Genomic DNA, 27351 nt, shown 5'->3' with positions numbered 1-27351 from the left:
TGTACGTTAACATTGTTTATGACTGTTTATGTTTTTTCAAATTGTTGTTTTGTTTTTGATTTTGTCATGTTCGAAATAAATGTTTAGTTCATTCAAAATATGAGTAAACATTCATAATTAGTCAAAGTATGTACAATCTTCCAAATCAGACAATTCTGTTAATTTAAAGGTGATGTCTGTACCTTTAAAATATTGTACTTGCTGACCTTATCTTCTGGCTGAAATCATCATTGCACCCCCTGTCATGACCTTTTGTCACACGTGCAAGTACGGTGACTTTCTTAGAAGTGCTTGAGTAAACTCTTCTTTTTTTCATGTTTTTTGGGGGTCGGAATCGGCGTTTGGACTGTATTTGAAACAGTCCTTTTCTTACCCGTGAGCATGCATGTGAAATCACCCTCCCTTCCATTCCTTCCTTCTTTCCTACAGCGTAATGCACTCTGTGCTTGGAACACTGATGATAAAAATAAGATAAAAGCAGATAGGCGCAGTGGGAAAAAAGGCAGTTGGGCATTGTTAATACATACTTAATAGAGAAAAGGATGTGTTTTTTTATTTCGCTAAAAAACAAGATACAATACACATATTTTAAGGCCTCCTAGTGGTAATACAAAATATATTAAATTGAATACTAAGCAAAAACACATGAGCTATTGTATAAACGTTTAAATACGTGTGCGTTAAGACATCTGCCTTCATTTGACATAAAATTATCCTTATCTGGGAGCTGACATATTTGTCATTTGACCGATTTAAGTCTTTGTAGTTTGTATTCTTCCTCGTGCTTTTCAGAGCTCTTTTGGTTGCACCACATAATATAGTGACATCAAGTGGCCAAATGATACACACTGTCCCTTTGAACAAGAACGATTATACATTAAATGAGCATAGGTTTCTTCAAATCGTATGTAAATATGTTTTTTGTAGAGTTAAATAATCATTGTGTATTATTTAGTACCTCCTAGCATTAAAAAAACGTAATTCCTAAAAAAAGGGTTAAAAAAATAAGCAAAAATACACATGCTATCATATTAAAATGCCATTCAATAAAAGTTGTCGGTTTTGTTCGCCGATTCTCCGTCTATGTGTTTTGCAGCACTTGTTTTCGGTTGCATTACACAATACAGCAAAATCTAGTATTATATTACACAGCGTCCCTTTGAGCAACAGTTTGAAATTCCAATTCCATAAAAAGTTAGTGAAAGCAACTCAGACATTTATTGTACATTGTTTTCAATTTGTTGTTTTAATAACTTTATGGATCAAGAGATTGCAGGTTCGATTCCCGGCTCCTCCGTGTTATATGTCGAAGTGTCCTTGGGCAAGACACTGAATCCCCAATGCCCCCAGTAAGAAGGTCGGCGCCTTGCATGGCTGCATGGCCGCTTTTGGTGTGTGTGTGTGAATGGGTAAGTGTGAAGCACATTGTAAAGCGCTTTGGGAGGTCTTCATTGACTTGAAAAGCGCTATATAAATGCAGAACATTTACCATTTACCATATTTGATGACTACAAAAAAGCATACTTGTTTCGTGCAATCTAAATAAACATTTATTCAAGTTGAATGTAATGAGCTTTGCTCTGTTCCCGCACACGTGGCCGCCCCTTCCGAATAAACAATGATTACGCAACTGTGTGTGTATAACGGAGCACTTGCTCAGAATATAATGCAGCATATACCTTCAATTTTCAAGTGGAAATGAAAATAATTTGTTGACGGACACAATTGACAAAAGTCTTGGAAAAAAAAACAAAAACACTGAAATGGTTTCTGACTCCCTTTTGGAATTGGCTTGTCCCAATTTGGTGAATAGGATGTTTGCTAGTCGGGGGTATTCCAAAATATGGACTGTTGAGTAATACCTTTGCGGGTTAGATGACACTGAGGGATTTACAACTGTGGAACTCACATCATGAAGGTACATTTTAAACATTCTGTTTCGTTGTCGTTTGTCTTTTTTCATCACATCATGCATCTGAAGGTGGTCCTTTGATGTTAAAATTTGAATCCATCATATTTTATTCTATTACACGATTTGTCAAATTGGCAAGTAATGTTTTTTTTTTGTTATCAGGGGGAGTTTATTGCAGCCTTGCTGCTCGCATTTCTTTTTCCTGTTTGGTAAGTGAACGCACGCTGACTATACTTACATTAGCCTTGGCTGCAAGTTTTTATTCGTCAACAATATTTTAACTAGCTAATTCCATGTAATAGTGTGGTCCAGTAAATCTTAAATAGGTGTACTGGTAGTAGGGGTGAGCGATACCGGGATTCTTTGTATCCATCTGATATAAGAAAATGCAGGTTAGTATTGATTGATACTGATTACAAAACCAATACATTTTGCCTGGATATGTCGTGATTGTTATATAACTGATCCCTTTCTTTCTCAAAATAGTTTGTAGTTACGATAAAGACAGCACCAAATTTTCTGTGTTTTCTTAAATAACTACAATGAAAACTTAAACATTATAAAAAAAAATATCAATATTCCTATTACAACTGTTTCAGAACAAAATTCAAAAGAGTTAACCCAAAGTAAAGCAACAATGTAACAAAACACAAATATAACCAAGTCAACATGTCTACGATAACACCTTCAATGCACAGTATTTTGCAAAGGAAGTGTGAAAAATAGTATATAAAAACCTTTAACAGTATAAAAATAAGATACTACAGCAACTGTTAAGGAACAAAGGTCAAGGGAGTCAAACAAAAAATCAGTAATGTAACAGAAATACATACAATATATACAATTCGAATACTTTCCATTGACAACATTTTCAAATTAAAGTCATTCATGCAAATAAAATGTTAACACAATTGGATCGAATTTGAAAGTTATCATGTTTGTATAATTCTATGACCCACTAATAACATTATTACAGTGATAGACATCAAAGGAACACAGTATCGATCCAAATACATTGGTATTTATCTGATCTAAGTACTGGCTCAATATTGATATCGATATTTGGATCGGTCCTTCGACCCTTAACTAGTACCCTAGGACAGGGGTCTCAAACTCACACCTTGCAGGCCATTTATAGTCCACGCGAAACCTTAATGTGAGGGTCTAATGTCGAACTGGCCAGCAGACCTACCTCTGTGCTAATTATTTATCCAGGGCTCAAAATTGAGAAATATTCACTCAAAAATGCAGCAACTACTAAAGTGTGTGGGGAATTGAAGAGAATGAAAACATGAGTTGGCAAAACGTATTTTCCTCAGATGTGTGTTTTAAATGCGTTATTTGAAAGTCAGTGTACGTAGCAGCTCCCGTTTAAAGAATGAAATAAAGCGAAATTGACAAACAGAGAGAATGAAATACATGGATGGACAGAGAGACAGAGGCAGAAGTAGAGACGGACACAGGAGAAAGAAAGTAAAATAGAGGGAACGAGAGGGAGAGACAGAGAGACAAATACACGTATATGGAGAGAGAGAGAAAGAGTGATGGGCAGAGAGAAAAAGGGAGAGTTTAAGACAAACAGAGAAAAGGAGAGAGTGCAAGAGAGAGAGAGAGAGAGAGAGAATGGGGGAGAGACTCTTTCCCTAGGGGTACTTGAAGGCACCCTAATAGGTACTAGAGATGTTGAAATATAGCTTAAAAGTCGAACCTATTGAAAAGAACATGGCTAGCAAAAACAATACACTGCGTGGTGCATCAATGAAAAAAGATTGAGAAAGTACTTGGCCTATTAACTTTATTTTACTCTGTAGTATTTGATATTTTGTGTATTATCAATTAATTTACTTTAGGTGTCAGCAACCGATCAACTGCAGGTGGGGGTCTTTTGGAGAATGGTCTGAGTGTGACGGCTGCACCAAAACAAAGGTAACCCTCACATCTCAGCAGTACTGGTTCTATCTTAGTCACAGTTCTGTTTTTATGTAACTACTCGTTTGAATAATATTATTTTTCTGTTTTGTTTCAATTAGGTGCGCACTCGAACCTTGCAGGTATATGCCCAATATGGGGGTGTTCCATGTTCAGGGGAAAGCACGGAATCTCAACCTTGTGTACCTCAGAAGGGTTGTCCTCTAGAAACCGGTTGTGGAGGAAGGTTCCGATGCACGTCAGGTGAGCTAAAAGCCTCAAACATTTTTCTATTGAAATCATGAAAAGATGTTTGTAGCGAAAGACCATTATCATATTTACAGAGCTGATGACGGGTACAATTGATACCTTAAGATGATATTTAGTTGAAGTAAAACCAATTCAAATGTATTATATAAAACCCATCACTTAAAGCAGGCATGCCCAAAGCTCTCGTAATATTTTTTTTACTGGCCTGCAACCTCAGACATAAAATGAATGATTTGTGGCCCGCCTGTAATGTTGACCACGGTATAAAGTAAATTCGTACTAAAAAAAAAATATTCACCATTTCACCAGATGATAACATTAGCCCTTTGGCCACCTTGCCCATGGCTTTCTATGAGAATTTTAGCCCACATAATTTCCGACATGGCGACTGTAAATAAAAAAAGAGTAGTTGACCCTGAGGACTATTAACACGTTAACCACAAGAGGGTACACTAAGACCACTCCATGTGTTTCTCAAAGGCAGTGCAGTTACCATATGCAGTATCATTTAACAAAAATTCAAACAAGTACGTAATCTGGTATAAAATGTTACCATAGACAAAAATCTTCATTCAACAAATCAGAATACAATTCATTCTTGTCCAAAGCAACGACAAAAGAGGATTTGCAGTTAGCGCCCGAAATATGGTGTCTGAGCTGCCGTCAAAGTTTTCTTTTGGCAAAAAAAGATTTACACGATAACCACAAAAGGGTACTCGCAAACCACTCTGTATGTGTCTTACAGCCAGAAGAGTTACCGCATGCAGAATCATTTAATTGTAATTATACATTTCCATTAGTATCCACCGTATTTTCTGGTATATAAGGTGCACTGGATTATTAAGGGCACTGTAAAATTCTAGCAAATTTGGGTTTTTTAGGTGCGCCCAATAGTACAGAAAGTACGGTAAATATTTCTCAAATGTCTTCAATGAAGGTCAATGCATAAGCCAATCACTGGTGTGTAACGGCGATCAGGATTGTGAAGACGGATTGGATGAGAGAGGCTGTATTGAAGAGGACAGTCAACTTGTGTGCGATATTGATAAAACGCCGCCCAATTCTGACTTGACAGGCAGAGGGTAAGTACGTACCTCAAAATTTTTCGCGTCCGTTTGAAAAGTGAATGCAGGAATGGGCCAACTTATCGAGTAGTGGGCCACATTTGGTTAAGAAATTTGGCCAAGGGGCCGGTTCTGGAGACAAGTCAAGTCATGTTTATTTGTATAGCCCTTAATCACATGGAGTCTCAAAGGGCTGCACAGACCACAGACTATTGCAAACTACAGACTATTATGACAGCATTCCTAGATCTAAAACCTACATAAGGGCAAACAATACAAAGATATTGTCAACATAAAATATAGGTTATTCATATGCTATAGAATAGAAATGTGTTTTATGCTTAGATTTAAACATTTCCACTGAGGTTGCAGATCGAATCTCATGGGGAAGAGCATTCCACAGTATCAGGGCCCGAATAGAGAACGCTCTCAAACCTGCGGATCTCTTCTTGGCTCTTGGGATCCCTCGTAGACCAGCATTTTCAGAGCGAAGGCCCCGGACCGGAACATAGGGGGAAATTAAATCTGAAAGATATGAGGGAGCAAGTCCATGCATGATTTTGTATACTACCAACAGAACCTTAAAATCACATCTTAAGCTACCGGGGAGACCTATCCAATTTTTCTCATTTATTCATAAATGTAACTACAGACATCGACTTGTTATTTTTCTTTTTATATTTGATTTTGATGAGATTAGTTCCATCTAGTTGATTTTGAAACACTCACAATTAAAGCAAAATAATATACAAGGTCCCTGCTCAAGCACTTAATTTGATATTTGGTTTTGTAGCTTTAGTTTAGTTCCGCAGTATTACTGTGGTAGTTTTTTTTTTATCATTTCCACAATCCGACTTTTGTAGTATTTCTACAGTAGGACTTTTGTAGTATTTCTGTAGTATGACTTTTGTAATGTATCAGTAGTAGGATTTTGTAGTATTTCTGTAATAGAACTTTTGCAGTATATTGTTAGTACAACTTTTGTAGTATTTCCATGGTAGGGCTTTTGCAGAATATCATTATTGCATTTTATCAGTAATAGTATTTTTGTTGTATTTCTGTTTTAGGACTTTTGAAGTATATCTGTAGTATTTTTGTAGATTGACTGTCGTTGTATTTAAAATTTTGTCATTATAGTACTATTGTAGTAGTCTTTTTGTAGTATTTCTATATTCTGTATTCCGTTTTAAAAAAAAAACTCAGAATGAAAGTGAAATAATATATTAGGTCCCTGTTTTTAAGCACTAAATTTCATATTTAGTTTTGGAGTAACTTCTTATTATTTTCATAGTAAATGCACAAAGGGATAATGGGGAATAAATTGGCACCAATAAGACCATTTTTTATATTAGTATTACTTTGTGGATTATATATATTTTCATTATATTTTGACCATTTTCCTTTGGCCGGCCAGATTAAAAAACCCTGACAAGCATCGTTTGCCTATCCCTGACTTAATGAATAAAGTTAAATAAATCTTTCCACTTCTATACAAATGTACACAGATCTTGGATCACTGTTAAGTTGTTGCTTTAACAAACTAAACTTGAGACTATGCCTTTTGATGTATCTTTATTTCACTATTACTGGTTTATCTGTCATGGTTTTGAACACCTTTCTCATATCAATACCCTGCACACATTGCTATCATCATGCAGGTTTTTTGGCATTTAAAAGAGTGAAATCGTAAGAAGAATAAACAAAACACGCTCACAATTTTCACATACTTTACTCTCATGCCAACTTTATGACATTAAAAAATAGTAGATTTTATTGTGCAATCTGTTTTTACTTGCAAAACACAATCCGTCTGCAGAATATAAGAAAACATAATTCGCTTGTTTAAAACCCAAAGTGGGCAAACTTTTACCAAATCGGAAATCTAATGTGACAATCCGACTGGTTTATTCATTCACAGACTTAGACTCGTTTTAAAAAAAAGCAGCAATAGACTTAAATACTGGTTCCTAATTGCACAACCGCGCGTACAGATAAGGACATTAGAGTCTCTAGTTTGAGAGATCGATGCCCCACAGGTCCTTCAGTAACAGGTTGGTTAAAAAGTACCCAAGATACTGACCGTGAAGGCACAGTGGGAAAGAAAAGGCCATATCAGAGACTGGCTAAGAAAAGGAAAAGATTCATACAGGTAAAAAAAACCTCGTTTGATAAATAAAAGTGTGACGTTTTCACAGAAAACACTAAATCGTCTGGGTAACCTCAAACTTTTGAACCATATTGTATATGGTTTACATCGTATGTCATGTACAATTTTTTTGGGGTCCCAAAAAAATGTTAACATTTTCATAAAAAAATCTGCAACATTATTTATTTTGATATATTTATTTTATTGTTTTTAACTATTGCCAGGTATGACTGGCTTACAGGCAAACTGAGGGCAGGTGTGATCAACACACTGAGTTTTGGAGGACAGTGCCGAAAGGTGTTCAGTGGCGACCATAAAATTTATTATCGACTGCCACAGAACATACTCAGGTACAATTTTGAGGTGAGTAGTAAGTGACGTACATTAGATTCAAGGTAGCTTCTGAGAACACTTACTGGCTGAATAAAATGAAGTATTTGTGATATCATTGAAGAATTTGCAGTATACTTCATTGGAATTTTAACACATAGTTGTACAGTGCCTAGTAAAAGTATTGGCGCCTCAAAATCTTTAAGTCATATTGCCAAATTTCAGGCTTCAGACTTGAAGCTAAAAAACAGAAAATATTTTTCCAAAAATGAAGAAAGTTTGAGGCGCAACCATGAAGCGGAACCAAATTATTTTAACATTGAACATTATATTTACAAGGGAAAAAAAGGAAAAAAAAGAGTGTTGCAAAAATATTGGTCCCCTGGTCTCTCAGCGCAGCCAACTGACTCCAGAAGTTCCCTGATAATTTTAGAATTATCCAACGTCGACCTAAATGACTAATTAAGCAACATTCACACATCTTCCAGAGCTGTGTGTGACCAAGAATATCAGAATGGAGATAATATAAAACCACTGCAAATCTACCAAGACCTGGCCGTCCCTCTAAACCAGGGGTGGAAAAACTTTTTGAGTCGCAGGCCGCATTGGCTTAAACATTTTTTGAAATGACCAGGAGGAGAAAAAAATGTTGATTAAATGTTTTGTATATAGTGATACAGTCTTGAATACCTGAGTGTAGCTCCTATACTGTTAGACAGGGAAAAGGAAAGCTACTGGACTTGTTCTAGGTTAGAGAAGTGGTAATATTTATTTTGTTAAATACATTTAATTTCGGGCAGCATGGCAGGGCAGTGGTTAGCGCATGTGCGGCACAGTTCTGAGGTCATAAGATCGAACCTGTGTGGGGTTTGCATGTTCTCCCCGTGGGTTGTGTGGGTTTCCTCCGGGCACTTCAGCTTCCTCCCACATTCCAAAAACATGCATGTCAGGTTAATTGGCCGGTCCAAATTGTCCCTAGGTGTGAATGAGCGAGTGAGTTGTCTGTCTGTGTGCCCTGCGACTGGCTGGCAACCAGTTCAGGGTGTCCCCTGCCCACTGCCCGAAGACAGCTGGGATGGGCTCCAGCACCCCCGCGACCTTACTGAAGATAAGCGGTGCAGATAATGGATGGATGAATGGATGTTTTATTTATTTTTCATTTTGATAGCCTATCATCTACTCTAATTTCGTTGTTAACCTATTTTTAGTAGCAAAATTTATGTTTATCTGCACTGATAGGGTTTAGAATTAACAATCTATTTTGTGTCAGAATAAGTTACACAGTAATACACTTTGAATTTCAATGACAGTTCAAATGAATGACAAGAAGATTCATATCAGCAAAGAAAACACAATTCCAATATTTTCCAGTTCAGGGGATCCAAAATACATTGGTGGAGAAGCACCTTTTCCGTTACTAGCTTCATCTAGTGTTAAAACTGAGAAGTACAACAGAGTTGATCTCAAGCGCCATGTGCGGGCCATATTCAACTATATTTTCAGAATTTGCTGCGGACAAATAAAAACTGACACATGGGCCGCAGTTGGCCCGCGGGCCGTAGTTTGGACACCGATGCTCCAAACCTTTGGCCCCGCATTATCACATTGGATGACCTGCAGGCACACACAGCTGAGATGGGACAAAATTTGCATCAGAAAACTATTATTTGTACTCTGCATAAATCTGCCTTTTATGGAAGAAACCCCTTTCGGGAAAAAACGTAAAAAGACCCGTTTGGTCTTTCCAAAAAGCCACATGAGATACAAAAAACATACGGAACAAGGCACTCTGGTCAGATGAAAGCAAAACTTTTGGGGATGAATGCAAACCGTTATGTTTGGCATAGAATACCACCCCCACTGTCAAACATGGTGGTGGCAGAATCGTGTTCTGGGGTTGCTCTTCTTCAGCAGGGACTGGAAAAAATCCATAGAGATGATAGGAAGATGGATGGAGCCACATACAAGGCGATTCTGGCAGAAAATCTGTTTGATTTGTTGAATCGTCTCGTACGTGTTCAAAGAAAAGCAGGAATCAAAATGACATAAGAGGGAGTTCTTTTTATTGATACACAATTTCAACAAGAGACTCAGCGAATCAAAGATATGCGCGTGTCTTTATAGTTTTCAACATAGGACGTGTACCCGGTTTGGCCCCGTCCCTTTTCACGCCTGAAGGCGTACATGCCCAGGGTTCCGTCCTTATTCTGCAAGAAACCCGAGAATATTGCACAGGGTCACCTTCAAACAGAACAACCCGAATCATAAAGCAACATTTTGCATAGCACAATATAAAATGTTGAAAGAATTTTGTTTTTTTTCAAGATTGTGTCTCATATGTTGTATATTCTTAGTTTTTATCTATACGTTTTAAGCCTGAAATATGGCAATATGTCAAAACGTCTTTAGGATGCCAATACTTTTGCAAGGCACTGTATATCCCCCTGCCGGGAATTGTCACTTGTATTGTGACAGTTGCACGTTTGGTAGATGCTCTGTCCCGTGCGAACCACACTAACCTTAATTCAAGCGCACCACCTTAAACGCATTGTTAACTTTATATGTGATCGTAGTTATGTCAAAATACAAATCAAAGAAAAAACAATATGATTTATTTTTCTTCCTGTGCGATGGTTGACTAGTTCACGACCACTGCTCAAGACACAAATCTAGCATGTTTTGGATATTTCCCATTTTACTATTATCGTTTTCTTTTTTGTAGGTAAATGTGGACAATGAGGAAAGTGACGAATCCTACGAAAGCTCTTGGTCCTACATGCAACACATGCAGGTCAACGCCTTGAATGGACATGATCGTCGCACTTTTCACAAAGAGGTCACAGAAACAACGGTAGCGAGATATTTCATTTGCATTATAAACTATTTCCGATGTTTGTCTTCCTGCTTTAATCACACACATTTATCACGATAAAAAACAGAATAGCAGACTCCTCATTCTAAAGAATAAAGTGGAACTGGCCCAGTTCCAAAACTCGGACCCTCAGTACCTGGCCCTGGCCGAAGAATTCTGGAAAGCTTTAATGTCGCTTCCGTTCACATACAACTATGCCGCCTATCGTCGGCTGCTGCAAATGTACGGCACTCATTATCTTTCCGAAGGCTCTCTTGGAGGCGAATACCAAGGCCTGTTGGAGTTAGACCGCCAGGCATTTACGTCATCCAGTAAGGAAAGGTTTTTGTATTTTTCAAGAAATCCAATTTAAACTGTGAAGAAAAATAAAAGTACTTTACGGTCTAAGTTCCGAAGTCTTTGTAATTGCTTCTTTGAATTGTGTGAAGGTGCAACACAGATAGACTACAAGCACTGCTGGAGAAAAGTTAAACGATGGCTGTTCTATAAAAAAGTCAAAACTGTCTGTGACAAATTTTACAAGTCTTTATTGTTTAATGAAGGTCAGTACATATAAGATAATATGCCAATCGAGGTGAACGATTGCAAAAGCTCAAGTTGTGTGATCTCAACAGAGAGAGGAGTGAACAAGATGCCCATTAAGGTGAAAACCTTTGGAGGAGATCCATCATTTTCTGATGTCTTGAATGTTCTGGATCTTGAAAATCCTGAAGTCAATGGACAGGCCTATAACAACTGGGCATCTTCCGTCAAAGATTTTCCTGATGTAGTTGACAAAAAGGTATGGAGTGACTTCATCGGAGTTTAGGGAGTAAAGGCAGCACAAACAAGTTAAATATTTTTGTTGTTGTTTGTATAAACAGAATGGATATAACTCAACACAAATTTTAGCAACCAGCTTTCATCTTCTTCACATTTATATTGTTTGTCAGGAAGCAGGCTAGGATTACCCGGTAGCTCATTAACCCCTGAAGACATTTCCCCAAAATTGATCAAAAACTGCCCCCATAAACCTTGTTTTTTCTTGGAATTGAATCTATACTGTCGACACCAAATCAATCATTTTTATCACAGCCCCCGAAGCTCATAGAAAGATAATTCCCAAAACATTTGATAATTTAAACCAGCTACTCTCACTCTAGGTGATCGTAAGTTTATTATTATAAACCCACCATGTGTTTTTATACAATCAAATGTCAGACAAAAGTAAAACAGTAAAACAAACTAAATCAAGTAATATCAACGTACGAGCCTACTCCCATAATAAACAAATAGCCCAGTTAGAGTTTGCATCCTTTTCGCTTTAACGTTAGATCTCTGACATTTATTTTTCCAGTCTGTGTCAATTCTGTAATGTAGTTTCAAAGTCCTGCTTTCTTTTGTGAAAATGGGATTAAACAGCACAACTGAGTAAGATACCTTAAACTCTGAGATGCTTTTTTTAACCATGGGAATCAAGTGTTAAGTATTCATCCTCCAGGCCGTTTTACTGTCATCAATCTTATACATCTTTTCTCAAATCAAAGTTTTGACAAAAAATAAATAAAATTACAACTGCCTGGTTCCACCCTTTAAAAGTCCTCAAAGGGATTGCTGTTGGATATCTAATAATAAAACTGATAATTTAACAAGTAATACAACAACGTTGTTTTTTATGATGCATTTTAGATGCCAAACCCCTATCCGCGAGCGATGGCAATCAGCAGTTTACGTTCAGTGGCTGGTGTGCAGGGGCACTTTTTGGATAAAAACGCAATGGCTGCCAATACGTCAATTATCAAACATGATCATTTGATCATTTTGGCGCTCCAATTTTGCTTGTGTTTGAGGCACAAGGGAAATTAACAAAATGTAGTAAACTTTTTCCATAAATTCTGTGCGTACATTTGCTTCATCGATTTGCCATTGGATTGTTGTACCTGTTTCGACGACGCCGCCCTCCTCATGCGCTGCCTACCATTCGCTACAGATGACACACAACCAAATATGCATATTTAAGCTGACTCCCTTATTTTATGATTTTATTTTATAGTTTTCGGGTTGGATGCGAGTATGTACGGTAGGTAGAATAACTCAATTAGGGAAAACTGTGCTCTTATACTCTGTGCTTGAGACAGTGCCGCCATAACTTTATTCAGTTGCTCTTTGTAGTTAAATACAAACACGCTCACCTTTCAGAGAACATTGCAGATTGAAGGTTGTATTTGACAGTATGAATGATGCAAGAGTATTCAGTCATCAGGGGACACTGTAAATCGTGATCTGCTTTAAAAAAGTAGCGTAATAATGCTGTGACGCACCATGGAGTGACAAGAATAAAATTACAAAAAGTTATTTATAACGTGTTACAGTACTCATTAGCGAGAAATTAATGCATTCCGTGAATGTGTACCTTTGTAATGGGTCAGTCCCAAAACTAGTCTTGTGTCGCTGGAAACTTGCCTGACCATTTTTACACTTGCATTGCAGCTCCGCCCTTTGTATGAGCTTGTAAAGGAGGTGCAGTGTGCCGGTCTGAAAAGGCTTCACCTGAAAAGAGCCATCGAGGAATACCTGGCACAGGAGCACATGTGTCACTGCCAACCCTGCCAGAACAACGGGCAGGCAATTGTCACTGGTTCAACGTGTCAGTGCACATGTCGCCCAGGGACTTCAGGACAATCTTGTGAACATGGTGCTGTGATTGGAGAACAACCAGGTAAAGTAAATCCACTGTGTGATCATGTCGAACATTTGGGTGTCCTCGTAATATTGCTCCAAAATCATATTCATTCATTCATTTTCCGGATCGCTTATCCTCACTAGGGACGTGAAGCTGCTGGAGCCCATCCCAGCCATATTTTTGGAATCTGGGAGAAAACTAGTGTGTCAGGTGGAGAACATTCAAACTCCACACTGGTAGGTCGGTAGCTGGAATTAGATCCGAAATCGCTGAACCTGTCATGATTACCCAAGTGGAGTCACCTGGGGTAATCATGTGGCGCGCTGGAATGTGCTTCCTGATTGGTCAATGCTCCCCTTTTAAACGCGTTACACGGAGAACTCCTGGTCGGAGGATTAACTTCTGTACCCCGTAAGACTCTCCCGATTACCTGCTTTCTTGTTTACCTGATTCTGCCTGCCTGCCTCCGATCCGACCTGATCCGTCCCAAGCTACGATCTCCTCTTCAGTCCCGGTAAACTCGACCTGCTTCCGTCCACGCTACGATCGTCTCTTCAGTCCCGGTAAACTCGACCTGCTTCCGTCCCACGCTACGATTGGCTACGTGTCCCGAAGCTGTCTTCACGGCGTTGCTGCTGACGTTCGACGGTCATCGCTTCTCCCGCTAACCCTGTACGCTTCCCCAAATAAAAGACTTGTAACGAACGCTCTGGGGTCCCCTGCTCTGTTCTGGTAATCCTCGTGACAGAATCCTCCGACCAGAATGGACCCCGCGTTCGTACATTTGCCCCCTGACCATGATAGCCTGAATCAGCAGCGCAATTCCCATTCAGAATGTGCAGTTCGGCAAGTCCTTGGCGACGTGGCGAAATTGGCTAAGGCACCTCCGGCCGTATGACTGCGCAATGACTCCCATGCCTGCCTGTTCGACCCCCATGCCTGCCTGTTTGACCCCCCTGAGTCTGGACTCTTCTGAATCTGACCCCCCTGAGTCTGGACTCTTCTGAATCTGACCCCCCCTGAGTCTGGACTCTTCTGAATCTGACCCCCCCTGAGTCTGGACTCTTCTGAATCCGACCCCCCCCCTGTCTGATTCTTCCTGTCCTGAGTTGACTCTCCTGATTTTCCTGTGTTACTCTGTGATGTGTCGTGGGTTTATTTTTATTTTATTTTTATTTTTTTTCCTGGGGAACTTCTGGAGCCGTTCCTTGAGGGGGGGATTCTGTCATGATTACCCAAGTGGAGTCACCTGGGGTAATCATGTGGCGCGCTGGAATGTGCTTCCTGATTGGTCAATGCTCCCCTTTTAAACGCGTTACACGGAGAACTCCTGGTCGGAGGATTAACTTCTGTACCCCGTAAGACTCTCCCGATTACCTGCTTTCTTGTTTACCTGATTCTGCCTGCCTGCCTCCGATCCGACCTGATCCGTCCCAAGCTACGATCTCCTCTTCAGTCCCGGTAAACTCGACCTGCTTCCGTCCACGCTACGATCGTCTCTTCAGTCCCGGTAAACTCGACCTGCTTCCGTCCCACGCTACGATTGGCTACGTGTCCCGAAGCTGTCTTCACGGCGTTGCTGCTGACGTTCGACGGTCATCGCTTCTCCCGCTAACCCTGTACGCTTCCCCAAATAAAAGACTTGTAACGAACGCTCTGGGGTCCCCTGCTCTGTTCTGGTAATCCTCGTGACAGAACCGTGAGGCAGACATGCTAATTGTAACAAACTCTGGTTGCTGTCATAATGTTTAACATAATATGTCTTGTCAATCTGCGTGGCAATTATCAAAAATACAAACTCATCAAATGAATCAACCCCGGCAAAAGTGTGTTGATGTTATGTAGTCCCAGAGGTGTGTTCCTGATATAGGATCCATGCATACTCCATGGCGACAAGTTTGTTTCTCTGTTACATGACAAGCGAGCTGCACTTGACCGTTCTCCATGCTGATTTGCTATAAGCGCGAAAGTTTGGTTTGATTTATCCTTCGCTGTATCTTTGCCGAGAGGGAAATTTCCAATATGACAGTTCCGCCCCCCAACAAGCGACTGTGTGAACTACACTGTTTTAAACACTAAGGCACCACCTCAAAGCCTTCATTTAAATTCAGTCCGAAATAAAGCGTTTTCAATAAAACAATGATTTGCAAAGCATGCAACTTTCTTTCCTTTCTGTTCGGCCCGGTACAAATCGATGCACAGCCCAGTTACGGTCGGCGGGAAGGTGGTTCGGGACCCCTGCTCTTCAAAGTCCGATGATGTTGCATTTTAGTGGTAATAAAATCTCTAATAGGTGTGATCCATGGCGGATGGAGCTGCTGGTCATCCTGGAGCTCTTGTTCTGGAGGTCAAAAGTCAAGGTCCCGCTCCTGCAACAACCCGAGTCCCAGGAGAGGGGGCCAGCACTGCACAGGGTTTCCTGGAGAGCAAGTACCCTGTGAAGATGCAGACATGCAGTATTTAAAGTAAGGGCACTCAGTCCGAGTCCAAAAGACAAATAGAGTGGCCCCTCTACATATGAGATAATCTTTTTCCGGATCGACCTCATATCTAGAATTTCTCTTATCCTGAACGGATTTTCCCCATGGGAAACAACTGAAAACCAATAGATCTGTTCCCGGCGTCCCAAAATATTCTAATTTAACACCGTGGTCGCAGGAAGGTGTGAGATCTGCTTTGATTTAAGGGGCCGGTCACACAGCCGTTTGCGGCTGAATCACGGCTAAAATTTTGCGGGGTTTTTTTGCCCTTGGTTGCCCGGGATGGAAAATGCGCAAATTTGGCCAACCCGCTGTTCATCTGTGGTATGGCCGGAAAAAAGACGCCGGCGACTGTTCCGCTTCCTCATCGCGTCATTTCTGCGTCATTTTCTCGTGTGGATCACGGGTATAAAAGCTCCCGAGCCGGTGTTGTGCCCAAATCCAACTCCTACGCAACAGGCTCACCCCCCCCACCCCCTCGCGTGAACGCGCATTCTGCTGCGATCGCTTTTGACTTTTTCATCCGCGTTAACAAACGCATTTTGTAGAATACGATCGCACTTTATTGTTTAAATTAACGCGTTATATAGACTAGGATCTCCCACTTGTTATAATTATCTCGCTTTATAGTTTTAATAAGCGTTTTATGTAGAATACGATCGCTTTCGTTGGAAGCGCAGCAGAATGCGCGTTCACGCGATGGGGGGAGGATTTTATATACGGTGTGCATTACTGTTCGATTACGTTCACAACAAAAGGGGGAGATTGTTCTAACTTTTTTATTCATTATCCATTATCGATCAGTTCATAATACGCTACAAGACTCAGGAGCCGGGACTCTTACGGGGTTTTTAAGGGTTATTGATCTATTTTCGTTATTCATTATCCATTATCCGTTATCGGTCAGTTCATAATACGCTACAAAGCCTAGGAGCCGGGACACTTACTTTCAGCCAAAAGGCCAAGCTAAGGTCCTAGCCCTAAAGCCTTGCTGCGATCATTGCGAATGCACCGTTCCCGGAGGTACTGCAATACCGGGCCAATGCGTGGAGTGGACAGAGCAAGCTCTTATTCCATCTCCGAAATGCAAAAATCAAAGTGGCGTCCAAAGAACACAGTTCAAAAACGGCCAAGCTAAGTACTTAGCTTCTATGCTTACTCTCAACCAAAGGGCTAAGCTAAGGATCCAGAATTAAAGTTTTGCTGCGAATGCACCGAAAGATTTATTCGAAATGAAGAGAAACTACGCTGACGGGGATCCATGTTCACCCCCTTGACGTCACGAGCACAAATGACGTGTGCTCGGCATTCGCGCTGTTTATACGCGGAGAAAGGCGTTTGACTGTCACACGCGTAACACTCTAATTTCACGTAATAACACCGCGATACAGGCGCAGAACATGCTATTACCATGCTCCACCCACGATGACCCGCTGAAATTTCCCATCCTACCCATGTGTAAGCACGCCCTGGCCGCGGCCAGAGCACGTCGTTCCGCGTCATTTCTGCGTCATTACCTCGTGTTGACCACGTGTGCGGCACGCGGTTTAACACGTGCTCAAACTTTTGAGCAGCTCAAAAGTTTTGAACGCGGCCAACCACGTGAAAATTTCCGACCGCGAGTAAAGCACTGCTCTATCTCGTCTATATGGCGGTCTCAAAACGTCCAACAGCGCTCAACAGCATCTGCTTCACGGCCAGAAATCTCTGGCCGTGGTTCAGCCTCAGTACGCTCGTGAAAGTCTGTGTGCCCGCGCTCTGAGGACTTGAGCAGCGCCAAATTATTTCGCGCTGCCACCCGCGCGCGAATTTCCGACTGCGTGTTAAGCACCGCTGTATCTCGTCTGAATGGCGATCTTAATGCGTCCAATGGCGTCCGCCTCAAAGGCAGAAATTTCTGGCCGTGATTCAGCCGCAAATGTCTGTGTGACCGGCCCCTAAAAAAAAAATGTGCAAGAACAGGTCCATATGGCGGGAACACACGCCAAGTGCTGATGCTAGCAGTAAGCGCTCTTCAGGGGTAGCTTCAGGAAATTGTCAGTACCTTAATTTGTTTCTTGATGTTGGGCAAGATTTTTTTTCGAAAGAATCCTCAAATCTCGAATTTCTTGTAACTTGGGTAGATCGTATGTAGAGGGTTCTCTGTAACCAAAAGACTTGAACCCCCCTTTGTTATTTAATTTACCCTGTAGGATGATGGAACCGCAATGTTTCAGCCTTTCTGTTGCTCCACCAAAGACTTGTGGACCGCCGCCAAACCTCAGAAATGGATTTGTCCAGGTGAAATTTTTATGATTAATTGAATCGGTCTTGTATCTGGATTTCAAATTAGAGTTATATACTCAATATATGCCTTTTGAATAAAGTTAAGCATGCAATAACCTCTTTCATTAACAGACAGGCTTCAAAATATTATTTGATGTCTATACTCGTCAGTCGTTGCAAACAATACTGTATTGACCCCTTACACACAAGTGACCTAACCACGTGATGATGCCAAGACGGGAGGCCAGTAAACAGCAGTCAATAACAACATACAAAGCTATACTTTTCAATACAATTGGCAATGACTAGTCAAACGAATATTGAAGCTGTCGGATGAGGTGGGTCTGAAAGCACAAAGAGCTGTATTTAGAGAAACTGAGGATAGTACAGCTAGCTACCGACCCATACGTCTTCATCCTGAAATATTCACAGATCCAACCAAATCGCCCGGTCTGCCTGACTTCATCGTGTGGACACACAATCTGTACCACGATATTGTAAATGGAGTATCCCCATACACCGGCACTGATCTAAAAGCTAATAAAATTCAGGATGCTTTGTTGCTGTTCGGGTTACCGGTGTGCATTGAGGCATTGATAGGAGGCACCATATAATGGCAAAGGTAAGACAGTAACGTTAGCTGTGTATGGTATGTTTTATCCTGGGTGCCAAATTGGGTCAAATTGACTGTAACCGAAAACTTTTCAAATTTTCTTTATCATTTATGGTCATTTTTAGTAGGCTCATGCGTTTATTCACTGCAGATATCAGACACACTCAGCTAGAATAGCACTAGCTACCTTATTGGTTGCTACATTGAGTGTCTTTGATGTGACCTGTAACTACATAACATAAATTTACTTGGAAATACTTAAAGCCTCATAAAAAAAGCTTGCCGCTAATCCTGGAGTACTTTAAGGGCTACCAGTCCCTACGATTGATTGTAGATATGCATCACTGTCTTCTGTCCTTATTTAAAAAGGATACATAAAATGCCAAATTGGGCCGAAAACCTTGTCAGGTCGCACAACCAACCACAGAGCAAGAAATCCCCATTGTAAAAAGTCGCCGTTGTATTTTTCTGTCGTGGTTATTGCTATTTGTTTCATTTCAATTACTCATACAACTACCGTCCGTTCAGGTTATTTTGCCGTCCGTCATGGCGCTCACACTTCCGAGGAATGCAACATGACGTCACATGCAAAGGGTAAATGATGTAATAAGTGTAACTCCACAAAATGTGGGCCTATTTGTGTTTTTTTCAGGATCTGAGAGATTTGTATTTGGCTGGGAACACTGTGGAGTACACCTGCATAAGTGGTTACTACCTCACTGGAAACCCTTCGGCTGAATGTACTCAGAGTCAAACCTGGAAGATCGGACAAATGGTCTGCAAAAGTAAGTCACTTCCTATAGACACTGAAAGTACCCTACTATACGGACTATAACACCCACCTGATTATAAGTCGCACCCTAGTACACTTTTAAAGTTGTCAACTATTACCGGCATCTGACTATGAACAGCATTTACAAAGAGAGACGGTATGCAAAAGAGTTTTTCAAAGATTTAATAACAAACACACAAGGAAATAGGCACCAAAACCCAAGCAACACAGCAAAAAACACAGCAGCAACATAACACAGTGCTAACAGGGCTAATTAAAAAAACAACACCGGTAGAAGTATTGTAACACAGCAAAAAAGAAGTACCTTTTCTCTGAGGCGTCCCAGGCATGCATTATCCGCATTTCTGCATGAACCGCAGGATTGAAATCGTTTGATAAATGTTATTGTTAATAGTACCGAAATCACTGTATTATAATACTTGTGTACTCAATATTCAAAGTTCTTACCTTATTTCCATTCCCAGAGTCAACATGTAACTTCCCACAGCTAAACGACGAGTTGACGGCCACGCCCGTTAAAGTGGACTATGAAATCGGAGACAAGATATCCTTCTCCTGTCCAGAGGGATTTATAATGACTGGTGATGTTTCAGAAAGTATATGTAATCCCAGTCTGAAATGGTCCCCATCACCCTCAGCCCGATGTATCAAAGGTGATTGAGATAAAACAACCTCATGTTTTAGAAGTCATTTCTCCATTTTATCTTGATTGGGTTTCATGATGTGCTTGCGTGGGTTCCCTCCGGGTCCTCCGGTTTCCTGCAACATTCCAAAAACATGCATGTCAGGTTGTTTGGCCAGTCCAAATTGCCCCGAGGGGTGAATGAGTGAGTGAGTTGTCTGTCGCTGTGTGCCCTGCAACTGGCTGTCAAGCAGTTCAGGGTGTCTCCTGCCCACTGCCCGAAGACAGCTGGAATGGGCTCCAGCACCCCCGCGACCCTTCTGAGGATGAGCAGTGCAGATAATGGATTAATGGTTACATGATTAAATGACAGCTGACTTTAGGAAAGGGGTGGATACAAATGTGAAAACATCAATTAACCTTACATTAGAAGATGTTGGAAAAAGCAAGACTGGAATTAAACTTTTCAGTACTCACTGATAGCAAGTGCTGATATTTAAGCTGTGAAAGTTAAACCTTTAAACCTTAAACCTTTAAAGACAATCTTAAATCTCAACTCTTTTAAAAAGAAAAGCCTAAATCTGTTGTTTAATATTCAGCAACTTAAAATCCTTTATTGAAAAGGGGGTGAGTGTAATTTAACACCTTCTAGTGGTAAAATTAACTTAATCCATTAAAATAACTATTTAAAAAAAGAAAAAAATCTGCGAGCTATCATATAGACGCGTATTTTTCTAAATTAATTTCATTTCACATAACATGAGCCTAACTAAGGGGAGCTGACATGATTGTCCGGGATCTTGCTGCCACAGGTTCCCCAAAAACCTTATGAAAGGCCGGGCAAAAAATGACAAGAGTAATTGATACTGGATTGGCTAATTAACTCTGGCGTTAATGCATATATTTTGCTTTAACTGACAAGATAAAAAAGGTTTAAATCTTTTAAAGTTCTATATTCAAAACGTAAGATTTTGAGTTAAACTTTTCCAAAGACCTTTACAGCTGAACATGTTTTTTCTAATTTTATCAAATTATATACGACAATAAACAATACAACAATACAACGATAAATCAAAGAAGAAATCTGTATTGGCAGTAGTCAGCCTTTGTAATTCCTGATAGTAAGCATAACAGTTAATGTTACAAATTACAAGATATACTCGCCTAGAAGCTGATCCCCTAAAACTGTTTTAAAATAGCCACATAATAAAAGAAATGGAAGAAAAGGTGCAAATCAACCTGTGGAAGTAGTAATACTTTCATATTTCTTGGCTTGTACAATCTTAAGAGCATGCAAACAAACACACTCCATATCCATTTTGCTTCAAACCACTCCAAGATCTCCTCCTCCATTTCTGAGTACTTTCAAAGACATTTTCTTTTCTCCAGGCACGGTGTATTGCAAAAATAATTTTACAAATAAAAAGCCTAAAATTCAGCACACTTTTACCATAAATTTAGTGCTCACATTTGCCCCGTTTATTTTCTGTTGGTTTATTGTTCCTGTCCATCCTCTTCCCCAGGTGCTGCTTACTATTTGATGGCCCACAACCAATTATGCGCATAGAAGATAACCATCTAATATCAGTATTTTATTTTATTGTTGCAAATATGGCTAAGATACAAATATATATTGACGGGAGAATATCTCCATGAGGAGAAATTACTCTGTGCTTGATATGGTGCCACTGTATTAAATTGTACACTGTAGGAAATATAAACATACCCACCCTTCAGAGGTTGTTGTTGGTGGATCAAGGTTTTTTTGTGTGACAAAATAACTTATCCAAGAATACCCAGCTATCTGCATTGAAAAAGTATCTGAGTAACGCACCATGTAGTGACGACAGTGGAGTGACAAAATGTTCAATAACGCATTACATTGCGCGTCACAAAGAAAAGTAACTGCTTTCTAGGAACATGTTTAGTCACAACACTGCCCCCTGCACAATTCCCCCTGATCCCTAATAAGAAGTTGTTCACACTCAATGACAGGAGACAATAATTAGAATGACCATTAAAAAGTTTTGTTATTTTTGTTTCATAACTCAACTTTAGTTTTGCTTCTGTCGTTATCCAAATCTTATATCGTGAACTATTGTGTGGATTATCCTTATGTTCCCGCTTAAATTTCCTCCCCAGCTCCCACACCTCCGACTCCTCAGGATGGGCTGAAATGTAAATTGTGGGAGGATTCCGGAAAAACTGAGTGTGTGTGTAAAATGCCCTTCCAGTGCCTGTGAGTATTTTTCAAGATCTTTTCCACAAATTGAATTATAACAAATACAGGGTGTCCCAAAATTCTATACATATTTTAGCAGCTGATAACTAACTTTTTATTCCTTCCTAGTAAACTGAGTGATGACAGCTAGACTTGACCTAGAGAAAGGGAATTTAGTAAAAATCTCTAATGGAAGTATAAAAAGGCTGTAAAAGAAATGAGAATTCATGAGGTAGTTTAAAAAGAACGACCTGCACGATTCTCTATCACTCAAAATACATGTTGAGGACGTCCATCAGGACCCTTCCAGAAGACCACGTACATGGACAAGCCCTACATCAGAAAATAGATTCCTGGAAACGTTTTAACTGCATCCAAGAAAGTCTTGAGGTCTCTCTCTCTTTGTTGTCAATTGACTTGATGATGACGCTCTTCTTTTATTTCTGAGTCTGCTGGTGTCTGGAGAGTACAATCCTGGATCCACAGGTGCAGTTACAGATGGGGCATGTGCAAGAGATGCTGAGGGGAACAGGGGGGACTGGCGAACATGCCACTTTACTGCACGGTGTTCCGTACGCTAGTCCCCCATATAGTGCACTCCCTGTGAGCGGTAAGAGCGGCAGAGGTGTCGTCGTCAGGTAGATTTCAAAGTCATCTGTCAATGGCATCATAAAACAGTGTTGATAGTGAAGTTACATTCCAAGATTTGTCCATTCTCCTATGCTTGCTGCAAAAACTTTCTTGGACTTCACTATAACATTTCCGGTGATCTGTTGTGGGGCTTGTCCATGTATGTGATCCTTTGAAACGTTACTTATGGGCGACCTGTACAGTTCCTTTGGCTTCAAACTCATGATTCAAGTGATGGTACCTAGTGTTGGTGGTTCTTTGTTAAACTCCCGCCTTAAATATTTTTGCACTTCTCATGCAGTACACTTCTACTGGGTTTTTTCTATTCCCAGTATCATTTTAGAATTCATTTGCTTTCTTCAAATTCGAGTCCGGCTGCCGTCATTCAGTTCGATGGGTTCGGTCTATTACCAGTGTCTGAAACTCATGACAAAAAGTTACTGGACACTAGGACAGACAACTCTGAAAAGTTGCCTGCTTAGCCATGTTGTCTGCCCCATTTTTCACAACTTGAAAGACAGAGGACGACTAATCGCAAAAAAAAAAAAAACATTTTTGCAAAGTATTAAGTATTGATAATCAGAATATATAACAGAACAACACTTTAAAATTAAGTTTATTATAAATCTACTTATAACATTCATTGCATGTATATGACATAGCTGTTTTCCATCTGCTATCAGTATGTACCTGTATTTACTCATCTTAATTCATGCAATGTTTGCGTTGCGTCGTCTTCTACAAGCCACGTGAACTCCTCTTTTCACGATGCTTTTAATGTATGTTTACGTTTTGTAGCGTCATTAACTTTGTTAGCTTCTTTTGAATATTTCTTCTGGGGCTGAGGTTTTGGCTTGATTCGTAACCACTTATCCATTTATCCTGTGTTCTCTGTGCGTCTACTTTGGAAAATGATTTGCAAATGCGTGACTTTATAACGCTCGGGAAAGTACGGAAGCACGAAGTTATTCGATGCAGACTTCTGATTGGCTGCCGAGTATGCAAATTGACAAACGAACCAAAATTCCGAAATTTCCAAACCGTACTAAGGTTTCAAAATCGGAATAAAGCAAACGTTTGATTTAATTTGGAAAAAAAAATAAATAAATAAAAAATATTTTTTCTTTTTCACCCGGGCGGAGACATTTTGTAAGTTGTATGCCCGACGTAAAGATGAACGCCCTGGGCACCGGGCAGACGTTATTTCAGACACTGTTATAAATCAAGAATGTATAAATGAGTTATCAACTGCTAAAATGTGAATACATTATTTTGGGACACCTTTGTATAATTTGAGTAAATCACTGTTCTGAAGGCCCTCTCTTGAGTTGTGCGCCAAAGTAAGCTCAAGCCCACCCCGGGTGCTCAGCGTTTGCCAGCTTGGAGCTTTGCGATGTTTAGGCCGCAGTTTTACGCTAGCCAATGACAGCGAGTGTGACTGGCCCAACGGGATGACTTCTGGAACGCAGTGTCAGGGTGAGTCAGGAAGCACTGAAGAGTAATTGGGAAATGCAGTGGTACCTCTTTATACAAGCACCTCTAAACATGAGAATTTTGGAACGCGAGTGTTTTTTTTTGTTTTACAATAATCCACTTGTACGAAGAAGTACAAGTGGATTCCAGAGACCACTTACTGCTCGTGACTGCTTACCACCAGCATCAGCTCGTTCATTTTGCGCATGGAAACAACTAGAGGCAAAAAACAAAAGTGTGCTGTAAACATTTTTTAAGTGTAGGTTCATTTGAAGTTACAGTAACTTTTATTTCGAGTGTACAGTAAGTGATAACGTATAATCAACAACCTCCCAATCTCATACCAGGCAACATTTACCAACTGCTCCCTTTATTGATTGCAAGTCCTCTGAAAAAAAACATTATGAACTCAACCTGCCACCTACTGAGACTGTTTAAAATACTGCGACAATATGAGCAATCTACAATGAAGTTGGGAATAACGCTGTTATAAATAACGCCGTCTTTCGGCCCCCAAAAGCCGTTTGGGGTGTTTTTTTTCTTTATCCATTCAAAATTATTATGTAACATTATGCTTAAAATTACTTTCGGAGGACAAATAAAGCCAAAATAAGAAAAAAAGACCAACGGGAGAAAAAAATTAAATAAATACAAACAGAAAGAAAATATAAGAAACAATAATGAAGGTGGGCAGCACGGCGGCGCAGTTGTTAGCGCATGTGCGGCACAGTTCTAAGGTCTAGGGAACCTCCTGTGTGGGTTCAAATCCAGCTACCGGACTTCCTGTGCGGAGTTTGTATGTTCTCCCCGTGCTTGCGTGGGATTCCTCCGGGCACTCCGGTTTCCTCCCACATTCCAAAAACATGCATTTCAGGTGAATTGGTCGGTCCAGATTGTCCCTAGGTGTGAATGAGCTGGCTGGCAACCAGTTCAGGGTGTCCCCTGCCCACTGCCCAGAGATAGCTGAGATGGGCTCCAGCACCCCTGCGACCCTATTGAGGATAAGCGGTGCAGCTAATGAGATGAGATGAGAATAATAAAGGTGGAAATAAAGAACGAAAAAGCTAGAAAAATTCAAAAGAATACACAGAAAATGAGAAAAAGGAAAAATAAGGTGCACAGTGTCATTCGGCTGGCACATAAGTTCCTGTTGATCCTTTCTTGTATTCAGGTTGCATGTGAGCAGAGCTTCTCAGCTTTAAACAGTGTAAAAACTAGGCCAAGAGCTCACTGTCTTCATGCTAACATACACTGAAAAGGAAATTGTCACGTCTTCAAAGTTGCAGAGACCAGTGATTTGCTTAGGAGTATTTGAATGTTTTAATTAGCCTACCTAAAATATATGCAGTGAAGCAACTTCATCAGAGTTTTAGGAGTTTAGTGTATAGCCTAGCAATCTGTTGTGATCGTAGATGCTATTTTGATTTCAAATTTCTGTACATAGTTAAATATGTTTACATCTACATCAGAATCTTTATATGTTTTTTAGAATTAAAATGGTAAAGTGTTTCCTGTTAACTTATCAACATATACCTGAATTTCTTCCCAATAAAAATCCGTCAAAAGTGCTCGCTGCTGTTCCATTCATTCAAATTCGTCCTCTATAGCTAAGTGGGCCGGTTTTACCCGTGTCATATGCGAAGAAAACGTCTCTATGAGCCGTCTCTTGGAAGTGGAAGATGGCGACCCACCAATCGAGAGCCTTTCGAGATGCTATTTCCCTCAAAATGCATTTTTCAGGGATTCTTTGCTGTTGACTTTGAATTTGTTGGGTACGAAAAAAGTAAAAATCTGGGGGAATTTTATATTTTTCTAAATATTTTAATGTATGTTTCCTGTGTTTCTCAGTGTATACATTTAATTTCCCCCCTTTTAATTAATTCATAATAATACATAATAAATGGTAATATATGGTTTGAATTTAATGACCCAAGCCAAAAAAGCCGGTTCACTTAAAAGAGTCGGAATTCCCACCTGTACAACAGACTATTCGAGTTAGAATTTATTAATTAAACTCACTTTATATTGTTTACTGCTGATTGTTATGTTATTATATTGTTTACTATTTCTTTTTGTTGCACTTCAAGAGTAGGATAAGTCAATTGCTATTGAGGTGCAATAAATAATACAAGGTTCTATAGCACAACTACCGGTCTGTTCTCCACTATTCAACTGACTCGAATACTGCTCAGAAAATTTAAGATTCTTTGACATAGAACTTTTTAAAGTAACAGAAATCGTTACTTTCCCTGGTAACCAGTTGGTTTTACTACAGAGTAACTCAGTTACTTTTTGGAAGAAGTAGTGAGTAACTACAACTTATTACTTTTTTTTAAATAATGTGTCCAACACTGAATACCAGTGACTGAGATGATTGGGATTGGACTCAATGAGCAAGACAAGATTGGTCTTTTTTTTCAAAAACAATTTCTGTATGAAAATTGTTACACGGCGTACACAATGTAAAATTATCAAAAAATGTGTAAAATGCAAGAAAGTTGTCAGGTATGTGAGCTCTGCGGCTCCTCCTTGCAACTGGCCCATGTAATGAACTTCGTATTACTTTATTAATATCATCTTATTTATATTAGGACTGTATTGTTTATGATTAAATTAAATTACTATTCGAATGTGTTCTTAATGGTCAGGAAGATGTGGTTTTTTTATACCTGTTTAGAATTCATTTCTATGCTTTCGAGAGGATGGGAGCGGACCATTTAGTTTTTATATACTGTATTTCATACCAGGAAAATTTGCTCTATACACGAGCAATTCAAGCTATGGGCCTGATCTTAGAATGAACGTAGCTCGCAAAAGAGGTACCACTGTACACAACCAAAGTGTAACCAATAATTGTAGAAAGCTGACTTTTTTTTCCTTTTTTATTGGGAAAATTAGCTGACAGTTGTCAATGCCCGAATACATCCACATGCCCGGAAAACTCAGCCCCGTTGTGCGTTAGCACAGGAGTTGGAAATGCTGTTGTAACGATGACCGAGTGCCAAGTGGGATCAAGGAAGTGTGCTGGGGAGCATATCACCGTCATCAACATTGATGCATGTCCTGAATAAAAACTTATTGGACTCTCAT

At 39.9% G+C, this 27351-nt stretch overlaps 1 protein-coding gene and 1 non-coding gene across 3 annotated transcripts; one reads left to right on the top strand and one right to left on the bottom strand.

The window, feature by feature from the left end:
• Positions 1-1687: 1687 nt before the first annotated feature.
• Positions 1688-27350, top strand: LOC148351022 (complement component C7-like). Of its 2 annotated transcripts, none has more exons than XM_088356183.1 (18): positions 1688-1918; positions 2075-2121; positions 3763-3838; positions 3943-4084; positions 5028-5172; positions 7525-7663; positions 10353-10481; positions 10570-10813; positions 10931-11044; positions 11117-11283; positions 12972-13200; positions 15458-15629; positions 17837-17924; positions 19175-19307; positions 19780-19968; positions 22080-22176; positions 24104-24264; positions 27160-27350. In XM_088356183.1, the coding sequence occupies exons 1-18, from the start codon at positions 1913-1915 to the stop codon at positions 27330-27332; spliced, it is 2451 nt and encodes an 816-aa protein (XP_088212309.1). In that variant the 5' UTR covers positions 1688-1912; the 3' UTR covers positions 27333-27350. The 2 variants fall into 2 exon arrangements, with proteins under 2 accessions (XP_088212309.1, XP_088212308.1); XM_088356182.1 differs by having other exon boundaries at positions 1918-1981.
• Positions 16646-16830, bottom strand: LOC148351023 (U2 spliceosomal RNA). The gene has a single exon (XR_015847141.1). It is a non-coding gene; the product is annotated as a U2 spliceosomal RNA (small nuclear RNA).
• Position 27351: the final 1 nt, after the last annotated feature.

Source organism: Urocampus carinirostris, chromosome 16, assembly GCF_059441175.1.
Source record: "Urocampus carinirostris isolate Australia breed hairy pipefish chromosome 16, RoL_Ucar_1.0, whole genome shotgun sequence".
Classification (NCBI taxonomy): Eukaryota; Metazoa; Chordata; class Actinopteri; order Syngnathiformes; family Syngnathidae; genus Urocampus; species Urocampus carinirostris.
This window is presented reverse-complemented; position numbering and strand designations above follow the sequence as displayed.